At 37.9% G+C, this 12,745-nt stretch overlaps 1 protein-coding gene across 2 annotated transcripts; it reads left to right on the top strand.

The window, feature by feature from the left end:
* Nucleotides 1–6,860: 6,860 nt before the first annotated feature.
* RANBP6 (RAN binding protein 6) lies at nt 6,861–11,425 on the top strand. Of its 2 annotated transcripts, XM_006939153.5 has the most exons (2): nt 6,861–7,022; nt 8,138–8,355. In XM_006939153.5, the coding sequence occupies exons 1-2, from the start codon at nt 6,887–6,889 to the stop codon at nt 8,206–8,208; spliced, it is 207 nt and encodes a 68-aa protein (XP_006939215.1). In that variant the 5' UTR covers nt 6,861–6,886; the 3' UTR covers nt 8,209–8,355. The 2 variants fall into 2 exon arrangements, with proteins under 2 accessions (XP_006939215.1, XP_003995527.1); XM_003995478.5 differs by having other exon boundaries at nt 6,861–11,425.
* The last annotated feature ends 1,320 nt before the right edge of the window (nt 11,426–12,745 follow it).

Here is a 12,745-nt window from a genome sequence, read left to right as displayed (position 1 = left end):
CTCTATCTTGGGGTTGCTTGCCTGCCTGGAGCAGCACAGTGCACTTTGGGCTCTATCCCAGCCGAGCCTGCTGACTTTTAAAACTCCAAACTTTAGGGATGTGGTATGGTGGAGGCCTGTGCTAGTCCTCTGGGGAAGGATCTCACCATGCTGGGACTGATGCAGGTTTGACTGAGAAGGGCAGTCATGCCAGAGCACAGGGTATGGGATTTGGAACAAAGCAGGGTAAAGAGCCATATCCTTGTGAACAGCCTTCAGCAGGTGTCTCATCTCTGAGCCTATGCTGAGAGGCAGGGGAGGAAAATGGAACCAGCTGGCTCTTTTGTCCCTGGGGAGGTGTGTCTGTGAACCCTACCTCTCACAGATGCACTCCAAGAAGAGCAAAGAGTCTCTCCTTGTGTGCCTTAGTTGATCCTCAGATTGTACCATCTGTCCCCTGGGTTGCTTTCATGACTTCTCTCCAGGAATATGGCAGCACCCTCAGAGCTCTATCCCAGTCAAGCCCAGGAACTTCTAGAATTCCAGTCTTTGCGCCCCACTGGTTGCAAAATCTCATGAAAATCAGCCCCTTTCATTTTGCTAATTAGTAGCTTTGGAGAAGTGTTCTTGTGTGACTCCCTGTGCACTCTTCTCTCATGCCTTTCTCTATGATGAGGGCTTGCTCCCCTCCAGAACACTCATGATCCATTTCTCCTCCACACCATGTCTCTGCACTTCTTACCTTCCATGATGTGGCCTTCTCTCCATCTAATTGTGCATTTCATTTTGTCAGTCTGTAAGTTAATTTATTGGGTATTTAGAATGATTTGGTAGCTATCTAGCTGTGTTTGAGGGACAAGGCAAGCCTAGGGTCCTTCTACTATGGCACTACCTTATCTCCCATCCAGAATCTTATTAATAATGATTCTTCACAATAAAGCTAAAAAAAAAAAAGACCCAGGTTAATAAGTTGGGTTATGGATGTTTCCTATTTATTTTAAAGGCAAAATTAGAGCAATTAAAGGAAATGGGCTCATAACAAAAGAGATATCAGAATGAATGACTGAATAAACAAAAATAAATATCTTCATTAGACATTTTCCTAAGTTAACATTTTCAACGGAAGGGGTGATTTTATGTCTCTTATGTCTTTTATTATGTAACAATTTTTCTTCTCCTTTTGGATGAGAAATTGGGTCATTTTTCAAAAACAAAATGAAACAAAAATAATAAAAGACTATAACTACTTGGGTCAAGATTTATTGTAAAGCTACAGTAATCAAGACAGTCATTGTGGCATTGAAGTAAGGATAGGCATAGATTAATGAAACAGAATAAATGGTTCAGAAATAGGTCTACATATATATGGTCAATTCACCAAAGGTATCAAGGTAATTCAGTGGGAGTAAAAGTGGAGCAACTATAAATCCAAATGCAAAAAGAAATGAACCTCAACCCATGCCTCACACAATATACAAAATCAACCTGAAACAGATCCCATACATAAATGTTGTATCTAAAACTATAAAGCCATAGAAAAAAATACTAAAGAAAATCTTTGTGACCTTGAGTTGAGTCCTATTTAATTAAGTAGGACATAAAAAGCCTTAAAAAATGTAAAAAGTGATAAATTAAACTTCACCAAACTTTAAAACTTTTGATTATTGTAAAGACATAGATAAGAAAAAGGAAAGGACAAAATATTTGAAAATATATATCTAATTAAGGATTTGTATCAAGAATATAAAAATAAATCTTAAAACTCAAAAATAAGAGGACAAAAAAACTAGAATTTTTTAAATGGGCAAAAGAGGGGCACCTGGCTGGCTCAGTTGGTAGAGCATGTGGCTCTTGATCTCAGGGTCATGAACTTGAGTCCCATGTTGGGTAGAGATTACTTAAAAATGAAATTAAAAATGGGAAAACATTTTGAATAAACACCCCACTAAAGCAGATACACAAGTGGCAAATAAGCACATACAGAGATGTTCAACACTGTTCGTTCTTAAGAAAATGCAAGCCAAAATCACAGTCATATTCCACTACATACTCACTGGAATGACTGAAATCTTAAAAAATGAGAATCCCAAGTGCTGACAATGATGTGGAGCAACTGGCACTTTCATACATTTTGCTGTTGAAACGTAAAATGGTATAACCACTTTGAAGAGCACTTGACAGTTTCTTATAAACCTACACTTACCCTTTAACCAAACCATTCCTCTCCTAGTATTTGTCAAGAGAAATGAAAACATATTTTCACAAAAAAATTGTTCTCATATGTTCATAGGAGCTTCATTTATAATAGCTTAAAACTTGGAACAATCTGGGGCACCTGGGTGGCTCAGTTGATTAAGCATCTGACTTCGGCTTAGGTCATGATCTGGACATTTCTGAGTTCAAGTCCCGCATTGTGCTCTGTGTTCACAGCTTGGAGCCTGGAGCCTGTTTCAGATTCTGTGTCTCCCTCTCTCTCTCTGCTCCTCCCCCACTCACGCTCTTTTTCTCTCAAAAATAAATAAACATAATTAATTAACTAACTAATTAATTTAAAAAACTTGAAACAACCCAAATTTCTCTCAGTTAATGAATGCACAGATTGTGGCATATTCATATAATGGAATAAAAAGGAAAAAATATGCAACAGAATGGATGAATATCAGAAACATTGTGCTGAGAGAAAGCATCCAGTTACAAAAAGTCACACACTAAATGATTCCATTTATATGAAATTCTGGAAGAGACAAAGCTATAGCAACAGAAATCAGATCAGTAGTGGCTTGGAGCCAGGAGTGGAGAAAGGAGATTTTCTACTGAGGGACTGACCCAGGGAACTTTTTGGAGTAATGAAAATGTTTTCTATATAGTTGTGGTCATGGTTACTGGACTGTAATCTAATTATATAATTATAATTGGTGAATTTTATTACATGTAAATTATGCCTCAATAAACCTGATTTAAAATAAAAATACTTCATAGGTGGTGCAGTGCACTTCCTATTGCATCACTTAATGCCTGTTATGAGCCAAGGACTACTTGGGAAAACAAACCACACTAAGTACTTCAAGAGGAGATTTTATTTAAGGGATTGGTTATACAGGTGTGGGATATCTGAAAGAGTAAATAAAAAGCACTGAAAAAACCAAAAGATGATAACTGAAGGAACTTCCCTAAAGTTAACTTCCCTAAAGCTGAGGGAACAAAATTGAACTGGTATCTTTAAACTCAGCGGAGGGACCTCCCAGAGTTGAAAGTGAAACCTCTAAGGGGTGCCCCTAGGCTACTGCTGGTATCTCTGCAGAGATGAGCGAGATTAGACTTTTTGAGTGTTACACAAGGGAGGGAATGGTTGCCACCAGGAGGAAGGGCCATGGTTAGGGCAGTCCAGGCAAGAAAAGGAAAAATGGAAAGGAATAATCCCATTTCTGTCCTTTTCATACCCTCCAAATCTCTAATGGCTCTTATTGGTGAAATCTATCAGGGACTCATTTATGGAAAGAGAATATTTTTTCCAGAGCCCAACCTCAGAATCAGAGAACAAATTATAGGAAGTATGGATGTGGACCTGAAAGACAACAGTAAATGATGCCTCTCATTTATCCCACATTTAATAATATTAAGATTAATCAGTAATTTCAGTTGGTTTCATCTTAATTCCTCCATTATTATATTCCTAGTCAATATTTAACATTCATTGGTTGTTATTTCCTAAATTCATGATTTATTTTGGGGTTATAACACAGAAATTTTCTGATTTTAGCATTCTTATGCTAATTAGTGCACTTATTAGTTGGAATTCTGTAAAGAAGAATGTACCCTCATTATCTATTTGGTTATCCTGAAATACAGTTTGTACAGGAAAGGCAGGAAAAGTCTTGATTATTTTATCCATTTCATAGTTGGTGACCTGGCAACTTCCAAAAATGGTTAATAAGTTAGTGGCTTTTGTTAGTATTGGAAACTCAGCACTTTTGTGCATATATTTGATGTTTTTAAATCCATTATAGGCATTATTATTCTCTTTTAATATTCAGATTGTCTCATCTTAGGCCAGAGGGAGCCTTGGTGGGTTTCTTGTTATTGTTGTTGTTGCTGCTGTTTCCTGTATTTTTATTCTGGATTATTCTTGTTAAAATATCAAATATGTCCAATTTAATTCTGCCCCCCCCCCTCATTTGACTCTAAATCTCTCAGATCTCGGAATAAATTTGCAATTTATTTTGCACTTTTCTCACTTAATAAGCTGCTAATGAATACTTGAATTGTCTGGTATTGAGCTACCTTATGGAAACATTCTTAAATGGCCTCTCAATAGTGCAAACAATTTTAAAAGCCAACTTTAATTATAAGGCTTAATAAAGTTCTTCAACTCTAACCAAATCTGCAAGTCCAGTCTTGATCCTGGGTATTATGCATGTTCCTGGGGCAAAGTTGGGGGAGGAAATGGTGCAAAAAGTAAATAGAAGAGAATTATACAATAGAGGAAGTACCTTAAGATTTTAAATCAGTATGTTTTTCTAAAATAAGAGATCATAAGTAATTTTCCCAAAATGGATTCAGTTTAGCTCCTACTGTTGATATGATGACCATCACTATAGCACGTGGGAGCAAGAAGATAGCAAAACACAAATTCTGGGAGTCACTTTTTTGGGAAGCCTTTTTTTCCTTCAGGAAGAGTTAACAGTCTTTTGGTTTGAATTAACACTGCTGTTTATCCATTTCTAGGTAAATAAATAGGTACATTGCAGTACCTCCAACCAGATGCCCAAACTAAAACTTGGGGAAATTTCCTAAGCTGTTTCTTCTCTGAGTGCCATTGACACACCTCTTAAAACCTTCCAAATCCTTGATAGTACCTCCAAAAGTATAACTGAGTTCCCTGTTGCTCCACATCCTCACCAACCATTGCTATTATCAAACTTTTAAATTTAAAGCATTGTGTGTGGTATGTCTGTGGTGGTGTCTCATTGTGGTTTTAGTAAGTCTTTAAAATACTAGTAGATATAGTATTAAGAGAAGACTCCCCTCTCCCCCATATAATTTTTAATATATATGTATAATATATTTGCTGAAACAGCAAATGCAAAGGCCCTGCAGTTAGACTTATTTAAGAAACAGTAAGAAAACCAGTCATCTGGAGCAAGATGCAAAACTGTAGTCAAGATCTTGGAATCAGAACCAAAACTAATCTAATCAGCGGTTCTCAATTTTGGTATTTACATGAAAATTCAGTGTGTTTGTTAAAATTGAACATTTGGGGGTTGCATTCCTCAGAGATTGATTCATTAGTTTAGACCTTGGTCTCTAATATCTAAATTTAAAAATAAGTATCTCAAGTGATTCTGATGCAGCTGGTTTTGGTTCACAGCATGAGAAACACTACTTAGAGAATAATGCTTCTTCCTAAATGAGTATAGTATTGCATATTACAATGTAATTTATGAGACTATTTTGTCTATCATCTGGTTAACCCTAAAGCTGTGATTTTCTGTCTTTGAGGATATATGCAGCAGTGTTTTACAAAATTAAAATTAGGCCCACTTGGAGAAGTTTAAGACAGACTTTGCAGTAAGTGAAGGCCTCTGATCATGTTGCAAAATTAAGAGTAATTATGGGGAAGTGGTATGGTGAAAGATCACTGGTGTTGCTTTCAGAAGAGGTAGATTTGAGACGCAGCTGTGTCATCTTAGGCAGAGTCCTTAACCTCCCTGGGTTTCTATTACTTACCTAAAATTAGTATTAAAACTTTCCCACCGACTTTGCAAACCTGCATAAGGGTCAAAATGACTGAGTGGCAAAGTGCTAATACAAAAGTAAGATCTAATTATTGTTAGAGGAACGATCATTGTTTTTGATTGACACACCTGCTTGAATTTAAAGAAACAATATTTGACTTCAAGGACATTTGTTTCTTACAATAATCTCAGCATCTTCCTACTAAAAGGAAAACCATAAAAGCATTTTACAGTGTAGGCAACATGCAAAGAAAACTTTGAGTGACGTGACCAAGGATACAAAATTAATTTACAGATAAGACCAGGATTCAAGTCTTCTGATTACTAGCCCCGATCACTTTCCACCATACTTTATTCAGTTGTTTTTCTCATTCTTTATTATTATCCACGGGCCAGGTGATTCTGACACACCAGGGTTTGAGCACCACTGTTTTTAGTGCTTTAGATGTGGTAGTGGGATGGCAATCAATGTCTTTACCTTTTATTGTACTTATTTGATAAACAGCTTTATTGAGGTATTATTCACATACCATACAATCCACCAATCTAACAATGCAATGGTTTTTAGTATAATCACAGAGATGTACAACTACCACCACAATTAATTTTAGAACATTTCATCACCCCAAAAGAAACCGACTATCTGATAGCAGTCATTTTACATTCTCTCCTTCCCACTGCCTCTGTAAATCTACTTTCCGTGTAGATTTGCCTTTTCAAGACCCTTCATATAAACGGAATCATACAATATGGGACCTTTTGTGACCGGCTTCTTCCACCTGGAGGGTTTTCAAGATGCAATTATTGCGTTAAAATTACCGGGGTAACAACAGAGCTAGTTTATTAATATAACGGAGGTAAAAAGTCACCCACAATCCCATTCTAATACATTCAAATCATACTTTTCTTTTTCTTTTTTTTCTTCTTCTTCTCTGCAGGTGCCTTTTCATCTTATTGGAAAACAGACCGAGGATGTCCCTCATCCCCACCCCATCTCACTTATCCCCCCCGCCCCCAGGCCCGGCAGCCCACCTCCGGGAGCTCAGACACAGCACCCCGCCAGCAGTGGATAAGCAGCCCCGCCCATCCCCTCGGGCGCCTCCCTTACGTCACTGTTTCTGGCCGCAGACCCCCTCCCTCCATCTCCGTCGCGGTTTCTTTGACAGAGCGCTATGGCGGCGGCCGGGTCTGCAGGGGTACCGGCCACCGTGTCGGGAAAGCAAGAGTTTTACCAGCTTCTGAAGAACCTGATCAATCCAAGCTGTATGGTGCGGAGGCAGGCAGAAGAAATCTATGAAAATATTCCAGGTCTGTGTAAGACTACATTCCTCTTAGATGCTGTCAGAAATAGAAGAGCAGGTTATGAGGTGAGACAAATGGCTGCCGCGCTGCTACGACGGCTTTTGTCCTCTGGGTTTGAGGAAGTCTATCCAAATCTGCCTTCTGATGTTCAGAGGGACGTCAAGATTGAACTGATACTGGCCGTTAAGTTAGAAACACATGCTAGCATGAGGAAAAAACTTTGTGATATTTTTGCAGTGCTGGCCAGAAATTTGATAGATGAGGATGGCACTAACCACTGGCCTGAAGGTTTGAAGTTCCTTATTGATTCAATCTACTCTAAAAATGTAGTTCTTTGGGAAGTTGCACTTCACGTTTTCTGGCACTTTCCTGGGATTTTTGGGAACCAAGAGCGGCATGATTTGGATATCATCAAACGTTTGTTGGACCAGTGCATTCAGGATCAAGAACATCCAGCAATCAGGACATTATCTGCTAGAGCTGCAGCTGCATTTGTACTTGCTAATGAGAATAATATTGCTCTTTTCAAGGACTTTGCAGACTTGCTTCCTGGAATCTTACAGGCTGTGAATGACTCATGCTACCAAGATGATGATTCAGTGCTAGAATCCCTTGTTGAGATTGCAGATACCGTACCTAAATACCTGGGTCCTTATTTAGAAGATACTCTGCAGTTGAGTCTGAAGTTATGTGGAGACTCTAGACTTAGTAATCTGCAACGCCAGTTGGCCCTTGAAATAATAGTGACCTTGTCTGAAACTGCAACCCCAATGTTGAAAAAACATACAAATATAATTGCACAGGCAGTTCCTCATATATTAGCAATGATGGTTGATCTACAAGATGATGAGGACTGGGTAAATGCCGATGAAATGGAAGAAGATGATTTTGACAGCAATGCCGTTGCTGCTGAGAGTGCACTAGACAGACTGGCTTGTGGGCTTGGTGGGAAACTTGTTTTACCAATGACTAAGGAGCACATCATGCAGATGCTTCAGAGCCCTGACTGGAAATATCGACATGCTGGATTAATGGCCTTATCTGCCATTGGAGAAGGATGCCATCAGCAAATGGAATCAATTCTAGATGAAACAGTTAACTCTGTTTTGCTTTTTCTTCAGGATCCTCACCCAAGAGTGAGGGCTGCAGCCTGTACTACACTTGGGCAGATGGCTACAGATTTTTCTCCTAACTTCCAAAAGAAATTCCATGAAACAGTGATTGCAGCTCTGTTGCGTACCATGGAAAATCAAGGTAATCAGCGTGTACAATCACATGCGGCTTCTGCACTTATTATTTTTATTGAAGACTGTCCGAAAACATTGCTAGTTCTATATTTGGATAGTATGGTGAGAAATCTACATTCCATCTTGGTGATTAAACTTCAAGAATTGATTCGGAATGGAACTAAATTGGCCTTGGAACAGCTTGTGACAACCATTGCCTCAGTTGCAGATACAATAGAAGAAAAATTTGTTCCATATTATGATATATTTATGCCATCACTAAAGCACATTGTTGAGCTTGCTGTTCAGAAGGAACTCAAGCTTCTGAAAGGAAAAACTATTGAATGCATTAGCCATGTTGGTCTTGCTGTTGGGAAGGAAAAATTTATGCAAGATGCATCAAATGTGATGCAGCTATTGTTGAAGACACAATCAGACTTGAATAATATGGAAGATGATGACCCTCAGACATCTTACATGGTTTCAGCATGGGCTAGAATGTGTAAAATTCTTGGAAGTGATTTTCAACAGTACCTTCCACTAGTTATTGAGCCTCTTATTAAGACTGCTTCAGCTAAACCTGATGTTGCTCTCTTAGACACACAAGATGTGGAAAATATGAGTGATGATGATGGATGGCAATTTGTAAATCTTGGAGACCAACAAAGTTTTGGAATTAAGACTTCAGGACTTGAAGCAAAAGCAACTGCTTGCCAGATGTTGGTTTACTATGCTAAGGAGTTAAGGGAAGGATTTGTGGAATATACAGAACAGGTTGTAAAGCTGATGGTTCCTTTATTGAAATTTTATTTCCATGACAATGTTCGAGTGGCAGCAGCAGAGTCTATGCCTTTTCTCCTGGAATGTGCAAGAACTCGTGGCCCAGAATATCTTGCACAGATGTGGCAATTCATATGTGATCCCTTAATCAAGGCTATTGGGACTGAACCTGATACAGATGTACTCTCAGAAATAATGAATTCTTTTGCAAAGTCCATTGAAGTAATGGGAGATGGGTGCCTTCTTGATGAACACTTAGAAGAACTAGGAGAAATATTGAAAGCAAAACTTGAAGGACACTTTAAAAACCAAGAACTGAGACAGGTTAAAAGACGGGAAGAAAACTACGACCAGCAGGTTGAAATGTCTCTGCAAGATGAGGATGAATGTGATGTTTATATTCTGACCAAAGTATCAGATATTTTGCACTCATTATTTAGTACTTACAAGGAAAAGATTTTACCATGGTTTGAACAGCTTCTTCCATTAATTGTAAATCTAATTTGTTCGAATAGGCCATGGCCAGATAGACAGTGGGGATTGTGCATATTTGATGATATTATAGAGCACTGCAGTCCAACCTCATATAAGTATGTAGAATATTTTCGGTGGCCAATGCTACTAAATATGCGAGATAACAACCCTGAAGTCAGGCAAGCAGCTGCTTATGGCCTGGGTGTTATGGCACAGTTTGGTGGAGATGATTATCGTTCTTTATGTTCAGAAGCTGTCCCATTGCTGGTAAAAGTTATTAAGTGTGCAAATTCCAAAACCAAAAAACATGTCATTGCTACAGAGAACTGTATCTCAGCAGTAGGGAAGATTTTGAGGTTTAAGCCTAACTGTGTAAATGTAGATGAAGTTCTTCCACATTGGTTATCATGGCTTCCACTGCATGAGGATAAAGAGGAAGCTATTCAGACTTTGAGTTTTCTCTGTGATTTAATTGAAAGTAACCACCCAGTTGTACTTGGTCCAAATAATTCCAATCTTCCCAAAATAATCAGTATAATTGCAGAAGGAAAAATTAATGAGACTATTAATTATGAAGATCCTTGTGCTAAACGCCTAGCTAATGTTGTGCGTCAGGTACAGACTTCTGAAGAATTATGGTTGGAATGTATATCGCAACTTGATGAGGAGCAGCAGGAAGCTCTACAAGAGTTGCTAAATTTTGCTTGATGCACGTTAATGTCACTTGAATATCTTCTACCATAAAAGTAATTCCAAATAACTATTGTGAATGGATTCCATTACAATTGTGAGAACTGTTCTTTCCTTGCCAAGCAGTTTATATTCCTTCCCTATATGTTTCTCCAGGATTAGTCAGTGTTACAGCCTTGTGTTCACCTTGCATGTTTTATCTTTTAAATATAGAGCTTGGTGATAACCATTGTCTTAGTGTTTGTCACCTTTCCCCTAGTTGATGTGAAGTACATAAATTGTTGCTACTTGTCTGAATTATTGATGCTGGGCAAACAATATACTTGTGTGAAGATGTCATGCTGCCCATCACAAGGTGCTGAGAGCTTACAAAGATAGGAGAACTTCCAAGGCAAACTATTTGGAATTGTGGGTGAAAGATATAGTGGCAAGCTTATTCCTCTGGGTGCTTTTCATGGTAATGGGAGGATGCTGAAATTGGGAGATACTGCCTTGGATGTGGGGAGATTTCTCTATATATTATGTGAACTTTTTCATCATGTCCTCCTGAGAACTGGGTGAAGCATATCCATATTCTAGTCCTCAAGGTGTCCAGCTGAGAGTTAAGAGAATTGTAAAATCTTAGCCTGACTGGTCTCTATTTTTCAAGTTATCCAGGACTCTAAGAACTATGGTTATTGCAAAGGGTATCCTGGTACATGGAACATTGGTAACATGTAACATACTATTCTGCAGTGTTTGACAAATAGTAAGTAATCAATATTTGTGGGACTCAATCAGTATTATGTGTTTAAGCAGAATATTGCATTGTGTATATATGCCATTTTCCCCCTGAAAGCAGCCCAACAAGGAGAGAAGCCCTGATTTAAAATGGAGTTTAAATAGATTTCTATTTTGAAGAAGTTCTTAATAGATTCTATAGTAGCACTGAAGATGAAAGGGAAGCAAAATTAATTTTATCTTTAAACATGAGAAAAAACAGCTTTGACTCCAGTCAAATAGCGTAGATGTGCATTTTAAGAAAACAGCTAATCTAGAGTTAATTAATTGGAATGTTGATCTTTAATGTCCAGCTTTTTGTAGGGTAGGAAAGAAGCTTTCTACTCAGTGAGTCATTGACCCAAAATTTAAGAACAAATGTATCTGTCATGATTTCCTGGGGTATTGTGAGTACTGTGTATGTAAAGTATTTAGCAAATATTTAAGACCTAGTAAGTGCTTAATAAATTGTACCTGTTAGTGTTGTTGTTTGTTTGCACCTCTGCTGTGTGTGTGTGTGTGTGTGTGTGTGTGTTAATGGTTTGGAATTCCTTTTACATTAGAATTTCCCTGATTCACTCCCTGCCAGTTCAGATGAGCAGGCCATGTAGGCTGTTGTGGACAGAAATATGAAGTTGAGATTTTAGATATGGATTTCCCATCCATTCCCTGCAATGATTTATTATTTATTACAATAAATAATAGGAAAGGACATTAAGTATAGTATAGTCACAATTTTATTTAAGATAAATAAAAGTATACATAAATTAATAGAAAAATTCTGCAACAAGATATTAATAAAATTTTCTCTGGGTGGTGGGATTAAATGGCAATTTTTCTTCTCACTAATAATTTACCTACAACCAACATATTTCTTGTATAATAGTTTTTTTAAGCTTAAGGATCTGATCCTACTTTCATAAAAGCTAAGATCACAATCATTGTGGCCTCTCCATGACCTATAGCTGTGATTCCTTCAACTCCTACCTCTTTATCTTAATTGATATCCCATCAGAAGCCCTTGATCAAATTTCTAGCAAATCCCTACACTCTTGTGCATGAAAATTGGAAATTCTGCCAGGTGGCCTTGGAGAATTAGGTACCTTGGAGAATTTTGAAGTGTGACAGACCTAGATTTGAATTTTGGCAAACTACTTTCTTAACCTAAGCATCAGTTTCTACATCTGTAAAATAGGCATAATACCTATGATTGTTGTGAGAATTAAAGGTGATAATGAATGTAAGGTGCTTAGTGGCACAGGAGTCAATAAATACAATCTATATTATGAGAGAGTCTTGAAATAGAGTTGGTGGCTAAAGATAAAGAGGGGATATTTGCTGGGGGAATGGTCAAAGAAAATGAAGGATGCTCAATGAGACTCATTTTGGGTTGCCATTTGCTGAAATTAGACTGTTCCCTGGCTTTGTTGCTGTGAGCTGAGGTACATCTAAGGGCTCTGAGGAGAAAGCGAAATGTCTCATAAATTACAAATGACTGACGAGAGGAGACCTTGAAAACTGGATAATGGGTGTGTAGGAGCGTCAATACTCAATAAGTGTTCTCATTTAACTATTTTACCTAATTCTGCTACTTAACTTACTGCTACTCTTTCCCCCCTTCTCCCAAAAGCTTTGAAGTTTTGACTTTTATTCATTAAAGGTTCACAATAATCAAGGATCAGAATATCCTGACCATTTGTTTAGATGACTTGTACTTTTAAAATGCTTGATTTCTAGGACATAATTGCCAGTTTCAAGCTAGAGCATTCTGTGTAAATAGAAACATATGTGCATCTTTCT

The sequence above is a fragment of the Felis catus genome, chromosome D4 (assembly GCF_018350175.1).
Source record: "Felis catus isolate Fca126 chromosome D4, F.catus_Fca126_mat1.0, whole genome shotgun sequence".
Lineage (NCBI taxonomy): Eukaryota > Metazoa > Chordata > Mammalia > Carnivora > Felidae > Felis > Felis catus.
The sequence above is the reverse complement of the archived record's forward strand: the minus strand, read 5'-3'. Positions and strand labels throughout refer to the sequence as shown.